The sequence below is a fragment of the Pogoniulus pusillus genome, chromosome 9, assembly GCF_015220805.1.
Source record: "Pogoniulus pusillus isolate bPogPus1 chromosome 9, bPogPus1.pri, whole genome shotgun sequence".
NCBI classification, from domain to species: Eukaryota; Metazoa; Chordata; class Aves; order Piciformes; family Lybiidae; genus Pogoniulus; species Pogoniulus pusillus.
The window spans coordinates 37,335,883-37,362,492 of NC_087272.1; the positions used below are offsets into that span (position 1 = coordinate 37,335,883).

General features: G+C 50.9%; 1 protein-coding gene across 2 annotated transcripts in view; it reads right to left on the reverse strand.

Annotated features, from left to right (window-relative positions):
- The window catches only part of CORIN (corin, serine peptidase), a 179,658-nt gene that overhangs the window by 12,046 nt on the left and 141,002 nt on the right, over window positions 1–26,610 (reverse strand). For both annotated transcript variants that reach the window (XM_064149223.1, XM_064149224.1), the window contains 5 exons: window positions 23,051–23,164; window positions 20,101–20,211; window positions 18,071–18,200; window positions 5,644–5,766; window positions 807–856 (listed from right to left, as the gene is read on the reverse strand). In XM_064149223.1, coding sequence (XP_064005293.1) covers window positions 807–856; window positions 5,644–5,766; window positions 18,071–18,200; window positions 20,101–20,211; window positions 23,051–23,164 — 528 coding nt within the window. The remainder of the gene's footprint in view (window positions 1–806; window positions 857–5,643; window positions 5,767–18,070; window positions 18,201–20,100; window positions 20,212–23,050; window positions 23,165–26,610) is intronic.

A 26,610-nucleotide genomic window follows, 5' to 3' on the forward strand; every position in this document is an offset into this window, starting at 1 on the left:
TCCCCTTTAGAACAGGGCTTGATTGGAAGGTGAATTTCTGCATTTTCAAACCACTTAAACATCCACAACCTGCTGTCCCTGCAGGCTTGGGCTCTAACTTTCTCTTTATAGAATCATAGAATCAGGCAGGGTTGGAAGGGACCACAAGGAGCAGCCAGTTCCACCCCCCCTGCCATGCCCAGGGACACCCTACCCTAGAGCAGGCTGCACACAGCCTCAGCCAGCCTGGCCTTAAACACCTCCAGCCATGGGGCCCCAACCACCTCCCTGGGCAACCCATTCCAGGCTCTCACCACTCTCATGCTCAACAACTTCCTCCTCACCTCCAGCCTGACTCTCCCCACCTCCAGCTTTGCTCCATTCCCCCCACTCCTGTATCTCCCTGATACCCTGAAGTGACAGGAGTAGGGGGAATGGAGCCTTCAGGTGCTTGTGTGCCCTTGAGCTTTGCAGCTAAACAGCTTGCAGCTGCAACTCCCAGGCACAGAGCCTGCTAATCACTCTGCTGCTAAAGGATATTGCCAACTGGAAGCTTTGTTGAGTTAATTTTTGGAACCTGGCTGCAGACAAAATTCATGTTGTGGGAGCAGGATGAGGCTACTGCAGTTACACAGCCTTGTAGTCAAAGGGGAAAAAATGAGATGATGAAACTGAATAGAACAGGGGTTAAAAAAAACCCAGCCCAAGTGTGAGAAACTGGAGTCTAAGCAGCACTCAGAATGAAGCCAGACTAAACATCTGCAGTGGTAAAAGCAGCTTAACTCAGCCTGGAAAACTTGTGTGGTTTGTGTGCATGTCTCTCTTACCTTCCTTAGTGCAGAACAGAGCCACTTTGCTTCTGCTTCGACACATCTGCCTAAACATTGGAACAAGAACATGGTGAAACCTCAGTTAGTGGATGCAGCTTCTGGGGGGCTGCAAATCAGCAGAGATGTTGTGCTCCTGCGTTGGGAACCAGCTGGTAAAAGCTGCCCCCTGACTGGAGAAGGGAACAGGAGGAGCTTCTCGTGCCAGATCATGGAGTCATAGAAGATGGGATGGAAGAGTCACAGTATCAGAGTCTCACAGTATCACCAAGGTTGGAAGAGACCTCACAGATCATCAAGTCCAACCCTTTAGCACAGAGCTCAAGGCTAGACCATGGCACCAAGTGCCACGTCCAGTCCTGCCTTGAACAGCCCCAGGGACGGCGACTCCACCACCTCCCCGGGCAGCCCATTCCAGTGTCCAATGACTCTCTCAGTGAAGAACTTTCTCCTCACCTCCAGCCTAAATCTCCCCTGGCACAGCCTGAGGCTGTGTCCTCTCGTTCTGGTGCTGGCCACCTGAGAGAAGAGAGCAACCTCCTCCTGGCCACAACCACCCCTCAGGTAGTTGCAGACAGCAATAAGGTCTGCCCTGAGCCTCCTCTTCTCCAGGCTAACCAATCCCAGCTCCCTCAGCCTCTCCTCGTAGGGCTGTGCTCAAGGCCTCTCCCCAGCCTCGTTGCCCTTCTCTGGACACGCTCAAGCATCTCAATGTCCCTCCTAAACTGGGGGGCCCAGAACTGAACACAGCACTCAAGGTGTGGTCTAACCAGTGCAGAGTACAGGGGCAGAATGACCTCCCTGCTCCTGCTGGCCACACCATTCCTGATGCAGGCCAGGATGCCACTGGCTCTCTTGGCCACCTGGGCACACTGCTGGCTCATGTTCAGGCAGGTATCAGTCAGCACCCCCAGATCCCTCTCTGTCTGGCTGCTCTCCAGCTCCAAGCTCATCCAGTCCAACCTATCACCCAGCCCTATCCAATCAACTAGACCATGGCACTAAGTGTCATCTGGGGGTTCCAGCCTATGCTTGGACATCAGGAGGCTGGATGAGGCACTTAGTGCCATGGTTTGGTTAATTAGAAGGCTTAGGTGATAGGTTGGACTCGATGATCTCAAAGGTCATTTCCAACCTGGTTAATTCTGTGAGTCTGTGGTCACAGAATCACAGAAGAGTTAAAGTTGTAAACAGCTAAGGACAGGCTGAGCATGAGAAGTGCACAACAAACTTTACTGTATGGGGTAAAGTGACCAATTCTACTCCAGTCACACAAAGTTAGACAGAATCACAGAGTGTCAGGGGCTGGAAGGGACCTCCAAAGCTCATCCAGTCCAAGCCCCCTGCCAGAGCAGGATCACCTAGACCAGATGACACAGGAACACATCCAGGCAGATCTCTACTATCTCCAGAAAGGGAGACTCCACAACCCCCCTGGGCAGCCTGTTCCAAGGTTCTGGCACCTTCACAGGGAAAAAAAAAATCATCCTCATGTTTCCATGGAACTCAACTCCCTCCCAGTGCCCCTTGTGCTGTCCCTGGGCATCACCCAGCAGAGCCTGGCTCCAGCTCCTGCCACTCACCCTGCACACATTGAGAACCATTGCTGAGGTCACCTCTCAGCTCCTCCTGTCCCAGCAGCACAGCCCCAGCTCCCTCAGGCTCTCCTCCTAACAGAGCTGTTCCATTCCCTTCCTCATCTTTGTGGCTCTGCACTGGACTCTCCAGCAGTTCTATGTCCCTCTTGAACTGAACTATCTTGAGGTAATTCAAAACATGAATTCAGCTTTACAATGCATTTCAAGAGTGGTTGCTACCTATTGAGCAGGCTACCTCCCTGCCTGGGCACTGCTGCAGCTGGGAGCTCAGCTGGAGTGTGCAGTCTGTCAAGTCTTCTTTTATGCCACCTGAAAGCACAGGGGTTTGCTGTTCTCCTCTTCCTCACAGCTGAAAGAGCTTTATTTGATAACTAATGATCACAGGCTGGAAGGGACCTCAAAAGATCATCCAGTCCAACCCTCCTGTGCAGAGCAGGATCACCTGTGCCAGATCCTTCATGCCCTAAAGGTTTGGGTGGTTTGGAAGAGGGGGAAAAAACCCTATCACAGGATATTAGGGGTTGGAAGGGACCCAAGGAGATCATCCAGTCCAACCCCCCTGTGCAGAGCAGGATCACCTGTGCCAGATCTTTCATGCCCCAATGGTTTGAGTGGTTTGGAAGAGGGGAAAAAAACCCAATCACAGGATATTAGGGGTTGGAAGGGACCCAAGGAGATCATCCAGTACAACACCCCCTGCCAGAGCATGATCACCTGTGCCAGATCTTTCATGCCCAAAAGGTTTGGGTGGTTTGGAAGAGGGGAAAAAACCCAATCACAGGATATTAGGGGTTGGAAGGGACCTAAGGAGATCATCCAGTCCAACCCCCCTGTGCAGAGCAGGATCACCTGTGCCAGATCTTTCATGCCCCAATGGTTTGGGTGGTTTGGGAGGAAAAAAAAACCCTATCACAGGATATTAGGGGTTGGAAGGGACCCAAGGAGATCATCCAGTCCAACCCCCGTGCAGAGCATGATCACCTGTGCCAGATCTTTCATGCCTCAATGGTTTGGGTGGTTTGGAAGAGGGGAAAAAACCAATCACAGGATATTAGGGGTTGGAAGGGACCTAAGGAGATCATCCAGTCCAACCCCCCTGCAGAGCATGATCACCTGTGCCAGATCTTTCATGCCCTAAAGGTTTGGGTGGTTTGGAAGGGGAGGAAAAAAACCAACCCAGGAAGTATGCAAAAAGTAAGTATCAAAACAACCCTAAAAATTGATCATTTCTGTTGAAAATGTCCAGGTGAGAGAGGGAAAGCAATTATTCCTCATCAAAGGTTGGATTAGGTGGTCCTTGAGATCCCTTCTGACCTGGTATACTTTGAATTCCATGGGACAAAAAGGAAGTGAAATCATAGGATCATAGAATGGTCTGGGTTGAAAGGGACCTCTGAAGTTCATCCAGTCCAACCCCCTCTGCAGTGAGCAGGGGCAAACCCTTGCTCAAACCATGAGCATTGTTGCTCAGCTAGCTGGTTGCCTTTTGATTTGCACCACTTTCTCATTCCAGCTGTGGCTGTGCCTTCCTGGGGCAGATGCAGAGCTACATGAGGAAGAAATACCTCCTTTAAACCAGCAAATCTGCAAGTCTCAGGCACCACAGTGCCATGGCTTTTCTTCTGCATGAAGAAACAGAAAGTAGCTTCAGTGAGTGGGGCCACTGCAGAACAGGCACTGAAGTAGGCACTTGCAGGCAATCTTTGCAGTGTTCTGCCATGGCAGAGCAGGTCTCCCTGCAGGAAATGATGGAGCCAAGCACAAGAAGTGCAGGTCTGTTCTGCAGATCTGGGTCATCACTCGTGCTGGACCTCTGCATTTAGCCAAGACAGGCTGTCCTCGTCAGACAGAAGGACTGTGGATGGAAGAGGCTGGTCTCAAACCTCCTAGGCACTAGGCAGAGAGCTGCAGGGAATGGGCTTTTTGCAGCATGCAGCTGCAGAAGAGCCCTTGTGGCCAAGGGAGCCAATGGCATCCCCAGGTGCACCAGGCAAAGTGTGGCCAGCAGGGCTAGGGGGCTCCTTCTCTCCCTCTACTCTGCTATAGTGAGACCTCACCTGCAATACTGTGTCCAGTTTGGGCTCCCCAGTTCAGGAGAGAGAGAGACCTGCTGGAGAGTCCAGCGGAGAGCCACGAGGATGAGTGAGGGACTTGAGCATCTCCCCTATGGAGGGAGACTGAGAGCCCTGGGGCTGTTCAGTCTGGAGAGGAGAAGGCTGAGAGGAGATCTGAGCAGTGTGCACAAATACCTGAGGGGTGGGGGTCAGGTGCCTGGGGCCAAGCTCTTTTTGGTGCTCAGCAGACCAGCCCCCACCTGGCTACAACCTGCTTTCAGGTAGTTGTAGACAGAAATAAGGTCAGCCCTGAGCCTCCTCTTCCCCAGTGCCTGGGGTCAATCTCTTTTTGGTGGTCAGCAGCAATCAGACAAGGAGCAACAGCTACAAGCTGGAGCAGAGAAGGTTTCAGCTCAACATGAGGAGAAACTTCTTTCCATTGATGGTGCCAGAGCCCTGGAGCAGGCTGCCCAGAGAGGTTGTGGAGTCTCCTTCTTTGGAGCCTTTCCAAACCCACCTGGATGCATTCCTGTGTGACCTACCCTGGGTGATGCTGCCTTGGCAGGGGGGTTGGACTGGATGATCTCTGGAGGTCCCTTCCAACCTCTCAGGTTCTGTGATTCTGTGAGGCTCAGGTGGCTCTCCCAGTGATGACCTGAATGTTGAAGTTCATTGGCCTCAGAGTCATGCTGTGAACATCTCAGCCACAAGATCCTGGCTTGTCCTTACCAGCTACCTGTCTGGTCAAGCTGACTGAAAGGAATACATCACCATTGAAGCCAGAGGAACTGCTGTAAGTGGATATAGCCTCTGCTGAAGCAGCTGTGGTCACTCCAAGTGTGTGAATCCAACTCCATGGTGTGCAGAGGTTTAGCTATACAGTACTTACTGGGCAGTCTTGGTCAGAAGGGACTTAATGAAGATAATCTGACCCAGGTGCTTCAAAGGCATCACCTCTGTCACTCAAATGTTGTTAGTCTAGCAGGAGGATTCACAAGGTGGACTCAAAAGAGACTGCAGTTGTGTTAGACACTAGGATTGTTGTAGACTGTATCTGAGCAACTCCCATGAGTATGTGCTGAGATCTATACCTGGGTACAGAGCTCACCCAGGGGAATTCTTCAGTCTCCACTGGTAAGTGACTCCCCACAGCAGAGAAATCAAAGTCACTGCCCTGTCACTTACCCATTCACCAGCAGTGCATGTAAGGTGGAGGCATTTCTGTTCTTCCAGTCCGAGTGCAGGTTCAGCCAATTCTGGTGCTGCATTTCCTCCTCCTCTATCACAATTTCTGTTCTGGATGGGCCTCTGAAACAAATGAAAAGGCATCACAGACCTTCCAGTAGGTTTCAGTGTCACAGCTATGAAGGTGAAGAGGCCCTAATGCCTCCTGGTTATTCCAAAGATCCACAGCTAAATGTTCTGACCCAGAATCATAGTTTGGGGGATGAAATCACCCCAAGAAGCCAGGCCACCTAACAGCCTCATGTTGTGTTGTTTTTCAAGAGCCAGAACTGGAACTGGGAATGCCAGGGGCATTCTGGAAACATTTGTTATGATGCTTGCACTAACAGAGAGTTTCTACAGTTCTTTGCCTCCAAAAAACCCAAGAGGTAGCTCTGCTTGCGTAGAGGTAAAAGTGTTCTCTTACATTCCTATCATTAAAACAATCAACAGCAACTCAACAGGAAAGCAGGCAGGAAGGGTTCATCAAGAGATGTCCTCACAGAACCATAGCATCAGCCAGCTTGGAAGAGAGCTCCAAGCTCAGCCAGCCCAACCTAGCACCCAGCCCTGGCCAAGCAACCAGACCATGGCACTAAGTGCCTCAGCCAGTCCCCTCCTGAACACCTCCAGGCACAGCCACTCCACCACCTCCCTGGGCAGCCCATTCCAATGCCAATCACTCTCTCTGACAACAACTTCCTCCTCACAGCCAGCCTAGACCTGCCCTGGCACAACTTGAGGCTGTGTCTCCTTGTTCTGTTGCTGCTTGCCTGGCAGCAGAGCCCAACCCCACCTGGCTACAGCCTCCCTGCAGGCTGCCCTGAGCCTCCTCTGCTGCAGGCTGCACACCCCCAGCTCCCTCAGCCTCTCCTCACAGGGCTCTGCTCCAGGCCCCTCACCTCATTGCTCTTCCTTGCACACCTTCCAGCACCTCAGCAGCTCTCTGCAATTCAGGAGCCCAGAACTGGACACAGCACTCAAGGGGTGGCCTGAGCAGTGCTGAGCACAGGGGCACAAGAACCTCCCTTGTGCTGCTGCCCACACTGCTCCTGAGCCAGCCCAGGATGCCATTGGCTCTGCTGCCCACCTGGGCACTGCTGCCTCATCTTCAGCTGCTCTCTGCCAGCACCCCCAGCTCCCTCTCTGCCTGGCTGCTCTCATATGTCCACTTCACCAGTTTAGTTATTGCCTGACAGACTCAGGCCACTGAAGAAATCCCTGGTTTAGTAAATCTCAGCTGCTCAGTGGGGAAACGAATGAGTATCAGTTGCTAAATGGCTTTACAAGTCATGCAGCTTCCCAGCACATCTGTGATTAGCCATCCATCCCTGTCAGTGACCAGGACTTCCAAGGATTGCTTTCCTGAACACCAGTCGAAGGCCACATTCTAAATCCTAGTTCATGGAAAAGAGAATGGGAAAAGTTCAGGAAAAAAACCTGTGCTGTGCCCTAAAACTTGCCTCTGAGCTCAGTCTATCCTGGCAGCCAGCTCATTCATTTGTCTTCAAGTCCAATTTTCAGTCTATACTGCATTTCACTTTAAATGCTTTTTAAAGTGCAGCATCCTTCACCCACTGACTGCAGGAACTAACAAGGAGCAAAGGATTCTGTCTTATGGGAAAGCTGTCAGTGCAACCAGATGGAAATATCTTCAAGAGGGCTGGCAGAGCTGCTGGGCTCTGAGCTCACAGCCCTGGAGCCTGCCTGTTCCATGAGTTGTTTTACAGAGCCTTCTCTGGCCATACTAAGCAAACATCATTCCATGCTCTGCTACCCACAATCTGCAAGCAGATAATAACAAGACCATGGATTGGTTTTCCCCTCATTTGCTGGCTCAGTGCTTGCTTAGAATCACAGAACCTTGGAGCTTGGAAGGGACCTCCAGAGATCATCCAGTCCACCCTCCTGCCAAGGCAAGATTCCCTAGGGTAGTCCCACAGGAATGCATCCAGGCAGGTATTGAAGGTCTCCAGAGCAGGAGATTCCACAACCTCTCTGGGCAGCCTGCTCCAGGGCTCTAAACATGTTTCCCTTCATGCTGAACTGAAACCTTCTCTGCTCCAGTTTGTAGCTGTTGCTCCTTGGCTTATTGCTGCTGAGCACCAAAAAGAGCTTGGCCCCAGGCACTTGGCACCCACCCCTCAGCTATTGATAGACATTGATCAGATCTCCTCTCAGCTTTCTCTTCTCCAGGCTCAACAGCCCCAGGGCTCTCAGGCTCTCTCCACAGGGGAGATGCTCAAGTCCTCAAATCAATCACAGAATTAACCAGGTTGGAAAAGACCTCTAGGACCACCGAGTGCAACCTATCACCTAAGCCTTCTAATCAACCAGACCATGGCACTGAGTGCCTCATCCAGGCTCCTCTTAAACACCTCCAGGGACGGTGCCTCCACCACCTCCGTGGGCAGCCCATTCCAATGCCAATCACTCTCTCAGCCAACAGCTTCCTCCTAACATCCAGCCAGTCTGTATCACTCATTTGCTCTGCTGAGAGACATAAACCCAAGTAGAGTAAACAGAGTCAGTCTCTGTCTGGCTGCCATCTGCTTCACTAATTCCTCTTCCTTGACCTGTATAACTCCAACGAATCATTCTGCTTCTAACTCCTTATTTGGCTTCCTGCATCTCACCTTTTGCACAGAAGAGATTCTGAAACAAGGGAGGAGGGGGTGGAAAGAAAGAAGGGAGTTAGTTTGAAAGTGGGGTGTGTATACACTTATATACAAGTGGGGTGGTTCTGCTGTTTGGGAAGGGGTTTGTATGACTTTTAACTTGTCTAGAGTTGTAAATACCTGTATATATTGAGTATATATATATATATGTGCTTGTGAATTGTGCCAGGCTGTAAATATAGCTTCATTCCTTAACTTCCAGCTGGGCTGAGTGAGCCTGCTGAATTCCTGGAGGGGGCTGGGAAACTCCCAAACGACCACACATTGACTCCACCAACTAACTGCCTGAGCAATCTATTCCAATGCCTGGCCACCCATTCACTAAATGCTTTTTTTCCCTCTCAGTATCCAATCTAAACCTCTCCTGGCACAATTTCAGGCCATTTCCTCTCATTCTATCACTTGACACAAGGGAGAAGAGACAAACCTCCACTTCACTGCATCCTCCTTTCAGAGAGTTGTAGAGACCAGTGAGGTCTCCTCTCAGTTCCCTCAGTCATCCCTTGCAAGACTTGTTCCCTAGATCCCTCACCAGCTTTGTTGTCCCTGGGCCAACAATGTGCCCCAGTGGCCAAGAAGGTCAATGGGATCCTGGGGGGCATTAAAAGGAGTGTGGCCAGCAGATGGAGGGAGGTTCTCTTCCTCCTCTACTCTGCCCTGGTGAGACCTTACCTGCAATATTGCTCCCCAGTTCAGGAGGGACAAGGATCTACTGCAGAGAGTCCAAGGGAGGGACACAAAGATGCTGAAGGGGCTGGACACTGCCCTGTGAGGAGAGGCTGAGGGACCTGGGGCTGTTTGGTCTGGTGGAGAGAAGGCTTAGAGGGGATCTGATCAGTGTATATCAGTATCTGAGAGCTGGGGGTCAGGAAGGAAGGGCCAGGGACAGCCTCTGCTCACTTGTGCCCTGGGATAGGACAAAGGACAATGGATGGGAACTACAGCACAGGAAATTCCACCTCAACATGATGAAGAACTTCTTTACTGTAAGGGTCACAGAGCACTGGCACAGGCTGCCCAGAGAGGCTGTGGAGTATCCTCTGGAGCCTTTCCAGCCCTGTCTGGATGTGTTCCTGTGTGACCTGAGCTCCATGGTCCTGCTCTGGTAGGGGGTTTGGACTCAATGATCTCTGGAGGTCCCTTCCAAACCCTGTGAGCCTGTTCTCTGGACTTGTCCTTCTTGCAGTGAGGGGCTCACCACTAAGCAGACAGCTTCTAAACCAAGGTAACAACCTACAAGCTCCTTAAGCCTGTATGAAAGGTTGTGATCATTAACTCAAGCTATTATACTCACTAAAATCACAGCTATGCCTTTTTAACTTGGTGGTCAGAGGTTGATTTAATACACTCAGAATCAGTGTGCCCTGATTTATGTCTTCAGAATGCCTGCTATAAACATTTAGGGAGGGTTCCACCTTGATGATGTTTACACAAGATGTTTTTCAGATAGGCAAGGGCCACCTCTTGTCTCCTTTTATCTGTTGCAGCTAGAAATAGCCAGAAAAAAGGAGATGCAAAAGCCTCCCAATGGTTAGCACTGGGAATTGCCAGGGACTGAGACAACACAAGCTAAAAATATTAAGAGGAAGACTGAGGACTTGAGCTGGTCTGAGCTTCCAGGTCTGAGACTTTCAGCCTCCAGGGAGAGGCTGCTATGCCAGGAGCATGCTGGCAGGAGCATCCATCAGGGCAAGGATTGCAAAGCACTCAGAGAAAAGGATGCAAAAGCCTCCCAATGGTTAGCACTGGGAATTACCAGAGGCTGAGACAACACAAGCTAAAAATATTAAGAGGAAGACTGAGGACCTTGTCTGGTCTGAGCTTCCAGGTCTGAGACTTTCAGCCTCCAGGGAGAGGTTGCTGTGTGAGGAGCATCCAGGCAGGAGCATCCATCCTGGCAGGAGCATCCATCCAGGCAGGAGCATCCATCCTGGCAGGGATTGTAAAGCACTCAGAGAAAAGGATGCAAAAGCCTCCCAATGGTTAGCACTGGGAATTGTCAGGGACTGAGACAACACAAGCTAAAAATATTAAGAGGAAGACTGAGGACTTGGGCTGGTCTGAGCTTCCAGGTCTGAGACTTTCAGCCTCCAGGGAGAGGCTGCTATGTGAGGAGCAACCAGGCAGGAGCATCCATTCTGGCAGGAGCATCCATCCTGGCAGGAGCATCCATCCTGGCAGGAGCATCCATCCTGGCAGAAGCTGCAAAGCACTCAGAGAAAAGGAGGGAGGTGGAGCAATGGAGCCAGTTCAGCCAGACCCATCCTGTGCTCCAGAAGCAGAGAAGGCAGCAGATTGTGTGTGGCCCCTCTCAGAGCTGCAGCACACAATTTCTGCTGGGAGCACACTCGATAGAGAAGGGGAGAGAGCTCTTTCCATGGTCAGAGCTGCATCAGCTCATGGGGTGTGATTTCTTCAGGAGAACAGTTTGCTTTTCTGTATTCCTTACAGACTCCAGCAACAAGGCCATAGCTGCTAAGACATCAGTCTGCACCTCAGAGTTCAAACTTAGCCCTCATGCCTATTACTTATTTTACTGCCTTGCCCAAGTTGACCTAAACTATGTAGATATGCAGAAAGGTCATGCATGTGGCCAGATGCAGAGTCTCCCCAGACTGTAGGCAAACCAAATCATGAAGCTTCCAGAAGGATCTTTCACTTCCTTGCAGTTTCAAGCCAAATAAAGAAGCTTTCAGAAGGATCTTTCACTTCCTTGCAGTTTCAAGCCAAATAAAGAAGCTTCCAGAAGGATCTTTCACTTCCTTGCAGTTTCAAGCCAAATAAAGAAACTTTCAGAAGGATCTTTCACTTCCTTGCAGTTTCCCCTTTTTTTACCTTTCCCCCTTTGCTTTGCACAGAAGAGAAGAGCTTTGCTCCAAAATTCATGCTGATTTTAGACCAAGTCATTTAAAACATTACCTCTGTTGCTACAAGAACCAAAACTGAAGCCCTATTTGTTGACTGAAATCAGGTGCCTCACTTTAAGAGGATGCTCAGGGCCATGCAGGTGGCTTCCAAATTTTCTAGGGACCTATGGCACTGGTGCACAAGGAAAGGGTTGAGGGATTAGGTGGTTGGACTAGTTGGCCTTTGGAGGTCACTTCAACCCAAACCAAGAGTGGCTGGAGAGTAGCCAGGAAGAAAGTGACCTGGGGGTAGTGGTAGATAGTAGCTGACCACGAGGCAGCAGTGCCCAGGTAGCCATGAGAGCCAATGGCATCCTGGCCTGCATCAGGAGCAGTGTGGCCAGCAGGACAAGGAAGGTTATTCTGCCCCTGTGCTCAGCACTGCTCAGGCCACCCCTTGAGTGCTGTGTTCAGTTCTGGGCTCCTCAATTCAAGAGAGATGTTGAGGTGCTGGAAGGTGTCCAGAGAAGAGCAACAAAGCTTATGAGACCTTCACACTTGACAAATGTCCCTTCTGGTAGGCAGCTGCAGCAAATCTGTTGCTGCTGTTGAGAAGTACCAGAACTGTTTTGTGGTTGTTGTTATTAAAATGGCAGAGGGGAGATTGAAACTGGATGTTAGGAAGAAGTTCTTCACAGTGAGGGTGATGAGACACTGGCACAGGTTGCCCAGGGAGGCTGTGGAGCACAGAATCCCCCAATGTGATCTGTGACATATCTCAATTCAAAAGAGATGTTGAGGTGCTGGAAGGTGTCCAGAGAAGGGCAGCAAGGCTGGGGAGGGGCCTGGAGCACAGCCCTGTGAGGAGAGGCTGAGGGAGCTGGGGGTGTGCAGCCTGCAGAAGAGGAGGCTCAGGGCAGAGCTCATTGCTGCCTGCAGCTGCCTGCAGGGAGGCTGTAGCCAGGTGGGGTTGGGCTCTGCTGCCAGGCACCCAGCAACAGAAGAAGGGGACAGAGTCTCAAGTTGTGCCAGGACAGGTCTAGGCTGGATGTTAGGAGGAAGTTGTTGTCAGAGAGAGTGATTGGCATTGGAATGGGCTGCCCAGGGAGGTGGTGGAGTCACTGTGCCTGGAGGTGCTGCAGCCAAGCCTGGATGAGGCACTTAGTGCCATGGTCTGGTTGGTTGGGCAGGGCTGGGTGCTAGGTTGGGCTGGCTGAGCTTGGAGCTCTTTTCCAACCTGGCTGATTCTATGATTCATTCTATGATCCTATGAGAACAGGCTGAAGGAGCTGTGGTTTTTCAGCCTGGAGAAGACTCCAGAGGGACCTCAGAGCTGCTTTCCAATACTTGAAGGGATCCTGCAGGAAGGCTGCAAAGGCACTTTTTATCAGGGGGTCTAGAGACAAGACAAGGGGGAATGGTTTGAAGCTGAGGAAGAGCAGGATTAGACTGGAGCTGAGGAAGAAGTTCTTCATTTTGAGGGTGGTGAGACTTTGGAATAGGTTGCCCATAGAGGTTGTGGCTACTTCCTCTCTGTGGGTGTTCAAGGCTAGGTTGGGTAAGACCTTGAGCATCTGAGTCTAGTTGAGAGGTGTCCCTGGGCACGGTGGGGAGGTTGGAGGAGATGAGCTCTGAGGCCCCTTCTGACCTGATCCATGCTGTGCCTCTATGATTCTGTGAACTGAACTTGTGCACTGTTGTGAAGAAGGAGCCAAGAGCTAATTCAAGAGCAACCTGTAACTACCTGAAAAGGAGTTGGTGGAACCAAACTGTTCTTATGGAGTGCTGCACGGTACAAGGAGGGGAAATGGCCTAGAGCTGCAGCATTGGAGATGCATTGCAGATGAAAAGGAAATACCTTCTCACTAGGAAGGTGGAGCAGCCCCAGAACACAGAGAGTGTGGAATTTCAACCCATCAAGGGGTTCGAGCCTTGGCTAAACAGAGCAGTGGTTGAACTGATCTTGTTTTGGCCACACTCCTGCTGTAAGTGGGAGGTGGATTAGATGTTCTCCAGATGTCTGTTACAGTGGGGATTGTAGGAGTCTGCTGCACAGGACAAAAATCACTGCAGTGACCACTGCCTGTGCTGAACAGCTTGATCTTAAGTAAGGCCAACAGTTACTACAACAGATTTGCTCTCTGTGCAAACTACTGTCTACACACACCTGAAGGGACAGTGTGGAGAGGCTGCTGCTGGGCTCTGCTCACAGGGAACTGGAGACAGAACAAGAGGGAATGGCCTCAAGCTGAGGCTGGGGAGGTTTAGATTGGACATTAGGAAAAAGTTTTTCATAGAGAGAGTGGTCAGGGACTGGGATGAGCTGCCCAGGGAGGTGGTGGAGTCACCCAGCCTGGGTGGTTTGGATGTGGTGCTGAAGGATATGGTTCAAAGTGAATCTCGTGGAGTAGGGTTGGACTTGGTGATCCTGAGGGGCTTTTCCAACCTGGATGTTTCTGGGACTCTGGAATAATTTCCTTTAGCACTACAGTACCGTCAGGGAAATCTCTACATCACCTAGGTCAGTTTGTCAGAGCTAACAAAAAGCATTCCTACCACTGTCACAGCAATGCCTACCTCCTGAGGGCTGACCTTTGGACCAAATCCTCCACCAGGCTTGCAAGAATCACAGAATCACAGAAACATGCAGGTAGGAAAAGCCCCTCAGGGTCACCAAGTCCAACCCAGAATCCTGCTCTACGAGGTTTACCCTAAACCATATCCCCAAAACACCTTTAAACACATCCAGGGTTGGGTGTGTTTAAACACATCCAGGGTTGGTGACTCCATCACCTTCCTGGGCAGCTCATTCCAGTGCCTGACCACTCTTGCTAGGAAAAAATGCTTCCTAGTGTCCAGTCTAAACCTACCCAGTCACAGCTTAAGGCCATTCCCTCTTGTTCTATAACTCATGACCTGTCAGAAGAGACCAGCAACAACCTCTTGACAACCTCCTGTAGACAGCTATGAGTTTTCTACAAGAAAACTTACAAATCCTACCTGAATCCAGAGCATAGAATCAATCAGGTTGGAAGAGACCTCCAAGCTCATCCAGTCCAGCCCTGACTGATTCTATGGTTCTAACTTTAAACACTCTCAGTGAATTCTCTTCAAGGTTTCTTTTTCTCCCCATATTAATTTAAGCTGAAGAATTAAAACTCTCTGCCAAGTGTAAAGAAAAGCATCCCTCTTGTGGTTTGAACATTACCATAGACCATGTTATATAATGCCTGGGAGGTGCCATTTGGCAAAGCACCAGACACAGTTATGAACATGAACATCTTGCAGGGCTGTAGAGAAAACAAAAATACCACTGTTGTCATTTCTGGTTTGACTTATTTGATCTCTCATAGGCACTGGTTTGGTTTTCCTCTTTCTTTTCTAAGAAGAAACAAGAGAATGATTGAAGCAAAAGAGATCTGGATAGCCCCCACAATGAGGGAGTTCAGCAGTGTGTGCTAGAATGTGGGCAGAAATTCCATATTCCCACCCTTTGTTTTCTGAAGGAGGAAAATTAGAATCATAGAATCACTCAAGGTTGGAAGGGACCACAAGGAGCAGCCAGTTCCAACCCCCCTGCCATGCCCAGGGACACCCTACCCTAGAGCAGGCTGCACACAGCCTCAGCCAGCCTGGCCTCAAACACCTCCAGCCATGGGGCCTCAACCACCTCCCTGGGCAACCCCTGCCAGCCTCTCACCACTCTCCTGCTCAACAACTTCCTCCTCACCTCCAGCTTTGCTCCATTCCCCCCAGTCCTGTCACTCCCTGAGAGACTCAAAAGTCCCTCCCCAGCTTTTTTGTAGGCCCCCTTCACATCCTGAAATGCCTGAAGAAAAGCACTGCTTAAAAGGTGTATTTTTGGGTTTTTTTATGATTTTAATCTCTTTCTGTTCATTTCAGAGGGTTTGTGCAAGGCTCCTGGGCTCACAGTGGGGACTGGAAACAGCTTGTGAAATACACTGATGGTATTGAGCCCACATTCAGTCTTGCAAGTGCTATCGATAAAGCATGCAGGAGGGGATGGCCAACAGACTGAGATTAGCACTTCAGATCAGGTTTCACAGGAGGGGAAAACTCTGGAGGTGTTTAAGGCCAGGCTGGATGTGGCCCTGAGCAACCTGATCTAGTGTGAAGTGTCCCTGCTCATGGCAGGGAGGTTGGAACTGGATGAGCTTTAAGGCCCCTTCCATCCCTAACCACTCTATGCATCTATGAATCCCTGCTCATGGCAGAAGGGTTGGAATTGGATGAGCTTTAAGTTCCCTTCCATCCCAAACCACTCTATGCATCTATGAATCCCTGCCCATGGCAGGGGGGGTTGGAACTGGATGAGCCTTAAGGTCCCTTTCATCCCAAACCACTCTATGCATCTATGAATCCCTGCCCATGGCAGAGGAGTTGGAACTGGAAGAGCTTTAAGGTCCCTTTCATCCCTAACCACTCTATGCATCTGTGAATCCCTGCCCATGGCAGAGGAGTTGGAACTGGATGAGCTTTAAGGTCCCTTCCATCCCAAACCACTCTATGCATCTATGAATCCCTGCCCATGGCAGGAGGGTTGGAACTGGATGAGCTTTAAGGTCCCTTCCATCCCAAACCACTCTATGCATCTATGAATCCCTGCCCATGGCAGGAGGGTTGGAACTGGATGAGCTTTAAGGTCCCTTCCATCCCTAACCACTCTATGCATCTATGAATCCCTGCTCATGGCAGAAGGGTTGGAACTGGATGAGCTTTAAGGTCCCTTCCATCCCTAACCACTCTATGCATCTATGAATCCCTGCTCATGGCAGAAGGGTTGGAACTGGATGAGCTTTAAGGTCCCTTCCATCCCTAACCACTCTATGCATCTATGAATCCCTGCCCATGGCAGGAGGGTTGGAACTGGATGAGCTTTAAGGTCCCTTCCATCCCTAACCACTCTATGCATCTATGAATCCCTGCCCATGGCAGGGGAGTTAAAACTGGATGAGCTTTAAGGTCCCATCCCAAACCACTCTATGCATCTATGAGAAATAGCTGAAATGTGCAATAGGCAGAGCAGGATTTCTTTCAGTGGTACTTCAGACTCTGCTTTTTCTCTCCCAAAAGAACAGGCTGGTGCTCCAACACTGACAGTTCTGTGAGTCAGTAAACAGCAGAGAGATAAGGAGCTCCTCAACCCAGTCTGGGGCTCAGACATGGACAAAAGATACCCTTCTACACCACCAGGCTCCTCTTTTCCTAGTAGAGGACAGCTTTTGGCTATCAGAGTAGATGAATTTTAGTGCCAGAAGGCTGGAGCCAGGCTCTGATGGGTGATGCCCAATGACAGGAGAGGGGGCATGGGTAGAAGCTGAGGCATAGGAAGCTTCATGTAAAGATGAGGAGGAATTTTTACCCTGTGAGAGTGACAGAACCCTGGAACAGGCTGCCCAAGGGGAGCAGTATGGACTCTTCATCTCTGGAGATATTCAAAACCCACCTGGAAGTGTTCCTGTGTGATCTGCTCTAGGCAAGGAGGTGGGGCTGGATGAGCTTTAGAGGTCCCTTCCAGCCCCTGACATTCTGTGATTTACCCAACAGTTGCATTTTGCATCATGTATTCCATAAAGCAGCTATTGGAGTGTCTGCTATAAAATTCAGAGAGGCTCTTTCTTGTAGAGTTCCTCACAGAGAGCACTGCCTTAAACAATTCATTAGCTCAGAGACCCAAGTTAAATACATCTGCTTGCCCAGCTCACAGTACTTAGAATCATAGAATCATGGTACTTACTAAAAACACTTTGGCCACAACAACCACAGGCAGCACTTGGGGCTGGGGCCAGAGTGGCTGAGAGCAGGCAGGCAGAGAGGGAGCTGGGGGTGGTGGGAGAGAGGAGCTGAAGCTGAGGCAGCAGTGCCCAGGTGGGCAGCAGAGCCAATTGCATCCTGGGCTGGCTCAGGAGCAGTGTGGGCAGCAGGACAAGGGAGGTTCTTGTGCCCCTGTGCTCAGCACTGCTCAGGCCACCCCTGGAGTGCTGTGTCCAGTTGTGGGCTCCTGAATTGCAGAGAGCTGTTGAGGTGCTGGAAGGTGTGGAGAGAAGGGCAGCAAGGCTGGGGAGGGGCCTGGAGCAGAGCCCTGTGAGGAGAGGCTGAGGGAGCTGGGGGGGTGCAGCCTGCAGAAGAGGAGGCTCAGGGCAGAGCTCATTGCTGTCTGCAGCTGCCTGCAGGGAGGCTGTAGCCAGGTGGGGTTGGGCTCTGCTGCCAGGCAGCCAGCACCAGAAGAAGGGGACACAGCCTCAAGTTGTGCCAGGGCAGGTCTAGGCTGGATGTTGTTAGGAAGTTGTTGTCAGAGAGAGTGATTGGCACTGGAATGGGCTGCCCAGGGAGGTGGAGTTGTTATCCCTGGAGGTGTTGCAGCCAAGCCTGGCTGGGGCACTTAGTGCCATGTCTGGTTGCTTGGCCAGGGCTGGGTGCTAGGTTGGCCTGGCTGAGCTTGGAGCTCTCTTCCAACTGGCTGATTCCATGACTGCCAATGAACACAGACATTTCCCTGGGTTTCCTAAGCCAAGTCTGCTTTAATTCTTTAGGCAGACTCAGAGTATCACATTGCCAAACAAATCTGAGCCTCAGCAATAACTGCAAGTTCAGACACTGAGGCTTGCCAACACAGCATTGCCTTTTCAACACTCTCCTTTTAATAACATTCATGTCATGATTAGGAAGTGATGACATTGCCTAGACCTTAGTGAGGCTGTCACAGTTCACAACATTTCATTACCTCTTTTTCTCTATCAAGCATTTCCCCACAGGGCCTAACACTGCAGTGAGCAAGGATCATTCACATCACACTCCAACCGTCCTGAGAAATACATCAACACTACACACTACTGACCTTACCCTAAACCCATCTGATTGCAGGCCAGCTGGCTTAAATTTTCTTGCCACTCATCAGCACAAACGTGGTTATCAGCAGCTGACCTGTGAATGGTCAGGAACATCAAGGAATTCATGTTTTTAGACAGGGTAACTGTAAAGAAAAATAAGAGTTCAGGATTATTACCCACACTTAGAGCAATGACATGCTGAAAGCATCCAACCTCTGCTGCTTTCACAGAACCATGGAATCAAGCAGGTTGGAAGAGAGCTCCAAGCTCAGCCAGCCCAACCTAGCACCCAGCCCTGGCCAAGCAACCAGACCATGGCACTAAGTGCCCCAGCCAGGCTTGGCTTCAACACCTCCAGGAACAGTGACTCCACCACCTCCCTGGGCAGCCCATTCCAATGCCAATCACTCTCTCTGACAACAACTTCCTCCTCACATCCAGCCTAGACCTGCCCTGGCACAACTTGAGACTGTGTCCCCTTGTTCTGTTGCTGCTTGCCTGGCAGCAGAGCCCAACCCCACCTGGCTACAGCCTCCCTGCAGGCAGCTGCAGACAGCAATGAGCTCTGCCCTGAGCCTCCTCTGCTGCAGGCTGCACACCCCCAGCTCCCTCAGCCTCTCCTCACAGGGCTCTGCTCCAGGACCCTCCACAGCTTTGTCACCCTTCTCTGGACACCTTCCAGCACCTCAACATCTCTCTTGAATTGAGGAGCCCAGAACTGGACACAGCACTCAAGGTGTGGCCTGTGCAGTGCTGAGCACAGGGGCAGAATAACCTCCCTTGTCCTGCTGCCCACTCTGCTCATGAGCCAGCCCAGGATGCCATTGGCTCTGCTGCCCACCTGGGCACACTGCTGGCTCATCTTCAGCTCCTCTTTCCCACCACCCCCAGCTCCCTCTCTGCCTGGCTGCTCTCAGCCACTCTGGCCCCAGCCTGTAGTGCTGCTTGGGGTTGTTGTGGCCAAAGTGCAGAACCCTGCACTTGGCCTTGTTCAGTCTCATCCCATTGGCCTCTGCCCACCCATCCAGCCTGGCCAGGCCCCTCTGCAGGGCTCTCCTACCCTCCAACAGCTCCACACCTGCTCCTAGCTTGGTGTCATCTGCAAACTTACTGATGCTGGACTCAATCTCCTGGTCTGGATCATCAATAAAGCTACTGAAGAGGACTGTGCCCAGCACTGATCCCTGGGGCACACCACTAGTGACTTTCAGATGCTCAACAGCTATGTAACTGAAACCCAAGACAACCATGGCTATCAGAGCCTTGCTGACACTGACAGAGCAACAAAGGTGTACTCAGAGTGCTCTTGACTCTCTAGCACAGCTTTATGTGGGTTTCTGGTAGCCATCATTTAACAACATCAAGTTTTACCTGACAGATTTTCTAACTGAAATCCCTAAGGCATGTGTGGGATGAATGCTTCTTGATCTAGAGTAGCAGTCACTGTTCCTGTCAGAACAATATGCAGGTGCAATTAGAGAAAGAAAAAGCACAGCTCCTGTTTGCAAGATCCTGCCCATGGCTTCAAGGGCAATGTGCCCATGTGGCCAAGGGAGCCAATGGCAGCCTGGGGGGGATCAGGACGAGTTTAGTTTGGAGAGAAGGTTCCCAGGTGGCCTTATTGTGACCTTCCTAGATCTGAAGGGGGTTACAAGAAAGCTGGGGAGGGACTTTTGAGGCTCTCAGGGAGTGCCAGGACTGGGGGGAATGGAGCAAAGCTGGAGGTGGGGAGAGCAAGGCTGGAGGTGATGAGGAAGTTGTTGAGCAGGAGAGTGGTGAGAGGCTGTAATGGGTTGCCCAGGGAGGTGGTGGAAATCTCACCCCTGGAGGTGTTTGAGGCCAGGCTGGCTGAGGTTGTGTGCAGCCTGCTCTAGGGTAGGGTGTCCCTGGGCATGGCAGGGGGCTTGGAACTGGCTGCTCCTTGTGGTCCCTTCCAACCCTGACTGATTCTATGATCTCTCCACCACTGCAGCTGTATCCTAAATCAAATGCACATCAGTCAAACATCACCTCCAGGCAGAGTGCAGCAGGGTGGAAACTTACCACAGTCCCATTCATCTGAGCTGTCAGTGCAGTCTGCTTGCCCATCACACCAGAGCTCGCGTGGCACACACTCGTGGTTGGCACATTCCAGTTCACTCTCTTCACAGAACGCTGCAAGGGCCAAAACATTGCATGCTGAGAAAGAAATGAGCAACTGGGGCTGAAGAAAAGGAGGAGGCTGAAGGTGGGAACAGATCAGAGCAAGAAAGTGAGCCAGAACTCAGTGAGCCACAACCTCCTGAGAGTGATCCTCTGTGATCTGTGTTGGATAGGGGAGTTGGACTCGATGATCACTTTGGGTCCCTTCCAACCCCTAACATCCCGTGAGCCTGTGACCAGAATGAAGGATGGACCTTGCAGAGGCAGAGGGTGGTTGCTGCCATGCAGCAGCAGAGGGCATCACAGCTCAAAGGCGTGGGAGGGTGACTGGAAATGGCAAGAACTGTGATTATTGGCAAGCATTGTGATTATTATTATGGGATGGCGTTCAACAGCTCCAAGTGCTGGTGCTGCACTTTGGCCACAGCAACCCCATGCAGAGATACAGGCTGGGGTGGGAGTGGCTGAGAGCAGCCAGACAGAGAGGGATCTGGGGGTGCTGATTGATACCTGCCTGAACATGAGCCAGCAGTGTGCCCAGGTGGCCAAGAGAGCCAGTGGCATCCTGGCCTGCATCAGCAATGGTGTGGTCAGCAGGAGCAGGGAGGTCATTCTGCCCCTGTACTCTGCACTGGTTAGACCACACCTTGAGTGCTGTGTTCAGTTCTGGGCCCCCCAGTTTAGGAGGGACATTGAGATGCTTGAGCATGTCCAGAGAAGGGCAACGAGGCTGGGGAGAGGCCTTGAGCACAGCCCTACGAGGAGAGGCTGAGGGAGCTGGGATTGGTTAGCCTGGAGAAGAGGAGGCTCAGGGGTGACCTTATTGCTGTCTGCAACTACCTGAGGGGTGGTTGTGGCCAGGAGGAGGTTGCTCTCTTCTCTCAGGTGGCCAGCACCAGAACAAGAGGACACAGCCTCAGGCTGTGCCAGGGGAGATTTAGGCTGGAGGTGAGGAGAAAGTTCTTCCCTGAGAGAGTCATTGGACACTGGAATGGGCTGCCCGGGGAGGTGGTGGAGTCGCCGTCCCTGGAGCTGTTCAAGGCAGGACTGGACGTGGCACTTGGTGCCATGGTCTGGCCTTGAGCTCTGTGCTAAAGGGTTGGACTTGATGATCTGTGAGGTCTCTTCCAACCTTGGTGATACTGTGAGACTGTGATACTGTGATATTTTGTGTCATTTGTGGTGAAACCTCTCACAAACCTCAAGTGAAAAGACTGTGTCCCATGGGTTTTAGGAGACTGCTCCAAAGCTGTTTATCTCTTCATGTTCTTGGAGGAAAGTGTTTAACTGTAATGCTTGGGTCTTTCCTTTCACCCACAGCAATTCTCTGCTCAATCTGAGATCCTCCTTTGCTATTTAAAGTCGTGGAATTATTTTTAATTGTACTTTGGAATCAGTCAGGGTTGGAAGGGACCACAAGGAGCAGCCAGTTCCAAGCCCCCTGCCATGCCCAGGGACACCCTACCCTAGAGCAGGCTGCACACAGCCTCAGCCAGCCTGGCCTCAAACACCTCCAGGGGTGAAGCTTCCACCACCTCCCTGGGCAACCCCTGCCAGCCTCTCACCACTCTCCTGCTCAACAACTTCCTCCTCACCTCCAGCCTCGCTCTCCCCACCTCCACCTTTGCTCCATTCCCCCCACTCCTGGCACTCCCTGACAGCCTCAAAAGTCCCTCCCCAGCTTTTTTGTAGCCCCCTTCAGATCCTGGAAGGCCACAAGAAGGTCCCCTGGGAGCCTCCTCTGCTCCAGCCTGCACAGCCCCAACTCTTTCAGTCTGTGCTCACAGCAGAGCTGCTGCAGCCTCTCAGCATCCTCCTGGCCCTGCTCTGGACACTCTCCAGCATCTCCACAGCCCTCTTGTCCCAGGGGCTCCGGAGCTGGATGCAGGACTCCAGGTGAGGTCTCAGCAGAGCACAGCAGAGGGGGAGAATCCCCTCCCTGGCCCTGCTGGCCACACTGCTGCTGCTGCAGCCCAGGCTCTGCTTGGCTTTCTGGGCTGCAAGTGCACACTGCTGGCTCCTGTGGAGCTTCTCCTCCAGCAGCACCCCCAAGTCCCTCTGCTCAGGGCTGCTCTGCAGCCACTCACTGCCCAGCCTGGAGTTGTGCTTGGCATTGCCTCGACCCAGCTGCAGGACCTTGCCCTTGGTCTTGTTGAACCTCCTGAGCTTGGCTTGTGCCCACCTCTGCAGCCTGTCCAGGTCCCTCTGGATGGATCCCTGCCCTCCAGCCTGGCTGCTGCACCACTTCAAGATCAGCACTCAACTGAAGTGAACCCAGAGGCTGGGATGGGTCCTAGACAACATGAGCAGCATGGAAACAGCAAAATAAGCTGAATGTGCCTGCAGGAGGGCACATGACAGGAGACAAATCACAGTCATGAGGACCTGAGGGACAGCTCAATAGAGAAAGTCCCTCTGCTCAGGGCTGCTCTCCAGCCACTCACTGCCCAGCCTGGAGTTGTGCTTGGCATTGCTTCAACCCAGATGCTGCTTTGTTGGCATTTTGAAATATACATATACCTATATGGAATGAAGCTGAGCAAAACTGGGAAAAGGAGTAAATAAGCTACAAGTGAAGAAAAGAAGCACAAAGACAACAGGAAGAGGAGGGAGAGAGAAGATTAAAAAGACCAAGACAAGGAAAAGGACAGTGACAAGAAACAGTGACCAAGGAATTACCAAGGACCCAAGGATGTGAACAACAGAAGGCAGAAGATGAGAAAAAAGCTAAATTGCTGCCACATCAAAACTGGAAAGGAAACTGAATGACCAAGCTTTTCTGTCTGTGGAAACCCATTTGACTTTGAGTGATGATCCCTTTAAGGGATGAAGACACTGCACAAGCCCTTACAGCAGTTCTTTTCATCCATCATGTCAGGGCAGTCTGGGAAACCATCGCAGATCATTGTGTGCTTGATGCACAGCTTCTTCAAAGGACACTCCCAAAGACCTCTTTCTCTGCAACCTGCAGGGAGAGAAGCACAGATTTGAGATACCAAAGGACTTTTTTAGGCTGTCAGGATGTGATAGGAGTGGGGAGGATGGAACAAAGATAGGACTGGGTAGATTCAGACTGGAGGTTAGAAAGAAGTTGTTCAGCATGAGGGTGGTAAGAGCCTGGAATGGGTTGCCCAGGGAGGTGGTGGAAGCCTCATCCCTGGAGGTGTTTAAGGCCAGGCTGGATGAGGCTGTAGGCAGCCTGCTCTAGTGTGAGGTGTCCCTGCCCAGGACAGGGGAGTTGAAACTGGATGATCCTTGTGATTCATTCCAACCCTGACTGATTCTATGAATTGTTTTCTTCTTCTCTAATAATCCTGAAACAACCCAAATTAATAAACTTGCAATTTACATTTTAAAAAGTATCAAGAAGAGTGACTAAAGACCCAACAGATCTTATGGGGATGTTATCAGTGCTTATAAATACCTAAAGAGTGGGTACCAAGAGGTTGGGGCCAGGCTCTTTTCAGTGGTGCCCAGCAATAGGACAAGTGCTATTTGCACAAATTGGATCATAGCAAGTTCCATCTGGCTGCTGAGAGCAGACAGACAGAGAGGGACCTTGGGGAACTGGTAAATAGTAGCTGAAGCTGAGGCAGCAGTGCCCAGGTGTGCAGCAGAGCCAATGGCATCCTGGGCTGGCTCAGGAGCAGTGTGGGCAGCAGGACAAGGGAGGTTATTCTGGCCCTGTACTCAGCACTGCTCAGGTCACACTTTGAGTGCTGTGTCCAGTTCTGGGCTCCTCAGTTCAAGAGAGATGTTGAGGTGCTGGAAGGTGTCCAGAGAAGGGCAGCAAGGCTGGGGAGGGGCCTGGAGCACAGCCCTGTGAGGAGAGGCTGAGGGAGCTGGGGGTGTGCAGCCTGCAGCAGAGGAGGCTCAGGGCAGAGCTCATTGCTGCCTGCAGCTGCCTGCAGGGAGGCTGTAGCCAGGTGGGGTTGGGCTCTGCTGCCAGGCAGCCAAGCAACAGAACAAGGGGACACAGCCTGAAGCTGTGCCAGGGCAGGTCTAGGCTGACTGTGAGGAGGAAGTTGTTGTCAGAGAGAGTGATTGGCTTTGGAATGGGCTGCCCAGGGAGGTGGTGGAGTGGCTGTGCCTGGAGGTGTTCAAAAGGGGACTGGCTGAGGCACTTAGTGCCACGGTCTGGTTGATTGGATAGGGCTGGGTGCTAGGTTGGACTGGATGATCTTGGAGCTCTCTTCCAACCTGCTTGATTCTACGATTCTATCACAGTGACTGACTCAGAATTTACCATCTCTTCACCTTTGAATCAATTGTTCCACTTCTCCTCCCTGCCAAATATTCCTTGTGGCCACCTCTTCATGACACTTCAGCCCCCTGATTGCTGTGCACCTCTTAGGGTAACCTTCTTCTCCTAGACATTACCATATGACATATTGCTCTAATCCATAACATTAATCTCTTGAGTGGATCCCTCTCTGTCTCTGCAGTCTAGACAGACTGCCACTAGCAATCAGCAGAATTCTTATCAGTTTCTATTAATATAGAAGTCTGTATCTGCTAGGAAATTGCCACTGTCACAGTGACTTTACATTGACCAGGGCTAATACTCTTAGTGAAGAACAGAAAGTCCTTGCAGAGCTCCAGAAGTAACTCTCTGCTGACTCGTTTGTCTCCTGTGTGTACGAGGCAAAATGAGAACTTGATGATCTTTCCATGTGCAAATGCCTCACCCACATTTCATTAGATTTATCCTTGCAAACTGGTTTTATGCTATTAAGTAGAATCAGAGAGTCACAAAATCAACCAGGTTGGAAGCAACCTCCAAGCTCATCCAGCCCAACCTAGCACCCAGCCCTAGCCAGTCATCCAGACCATGGCACTAAGTGCCTCATCCAGTCTTCTCCTGAACACCTCCAGGGACGGTGACTCCACCACCTCCCTGGGCAGCCCATTCCAATGCCAATCACTCTCTCTGCCAACAACTTCCTCCTCACATCCCTTTTTGTAGAGGTTGGGGAATGGGGGAGAAAGAGGAGAGAGGATGCTTGTGTGAGACTGAGAGTACATCATGCCTTAGTGATAAGCAACCCCCTGCCTATTCCAGTCAAGGATTCAAGGCTGAATTTTAGCCTAGCTTCAGCTTTCAGGTGTTGAATTTTACTTTATTTTTGTGCATCTGAGTAGAAAATTCATTGCAACACTTTTGCTGCTTACATGCATCATAAAATCATAGAATAGGCTGGGCTGGAAGGGACTTCCAAAGGTCATCCAGGCCAACCCCCTCTGCACCAAGCAGGAACATCTTCAACTAGATCAGGCTGTCCAGAGCCCTACTGAGCCTCACTTCGGATATCTCCAGGGATGGAGCCTGAGCTATCCCCCTGGGCAGCCTGTTCCAGTGTTCCATTACCTCCATGGTGCCAAAGCTGTTCCTAACATCTAATCTAAATTTGCTTTTCTCTGCTTTGAAAGCATTGCCCTCATCCTGTCACTGCAGACCTTTGGAAACAGCCTCTCTGCAGCCTTCTTGCCTTCAGGCACTGTGCTTCCATACATTCAGTCAGGGTTGGAAGGGACCACAAGGACCATCTAGGTCCAACCCCCCTGCCATGCCCAAGGGGCATCCTGCCCTAGATCAGGCTGCACACAGCCTCGTCCAGCCTGGCCTTAAACACCCCCAGCCATGGGGCCTCAACCACCTCCCTGTGCAACCCCTGCCAGCCTCTCACCACTCTCCTGCTCAACAACTTCCTCCTCACAGCCAGCCTGAATCCCCCCACCTCCAGCTTTGCTCCATTCCCCCCACTCCTGTCCCTCCCTGAGAGCCTGCAACATTTTTTACCTTGATGTCTAAAGAAACAGCAAAAGACTTAAACCTGCAGCATTTTTTTACCTTGATGGCTAAAGAAACAGCAAAAGACTTAAATCTACAGCATATTTTAACCTTGATGACTAAAGAAATAGCAAAAGACTTAAACCTGCAGCATTCTTTTACCTTGATGACTAAAGAAATAGCAAAAGACTTAAATCTGCAGCATTCTTTTACCTTGATAACTAAAGAAATAGCAAAAGACTTAAACCTGCAGCATTTTTTTACCTTGATGACTAAAGAAACAGCAAAAGACTTAAACCTGCAGCATTTTTTTACCTTGATGACTAAAGAAATAGCAAAAGACTTAAACCTGCAGCATTTTCTTACCTTGATGACTAAAGAAACAGCAAAAGACTTAAACCTGCAGCATTTTTTTACCTTGATGACTAAAGAAATAGCAAAAGACTTATACCTGCAGCATTCTTTTACCTTGATGACTAAAGAAATAGCAAAAGACTTAAATCTACAGCATTTTTTTACCTTGATGACTAAAGAAATAGCAAAAGACTTAAATCTGCAGCATTTTCTGTCTTGATTAGTTAAAAAATAGCAAATTACTTAAATCTGCAACATCTTCTGTC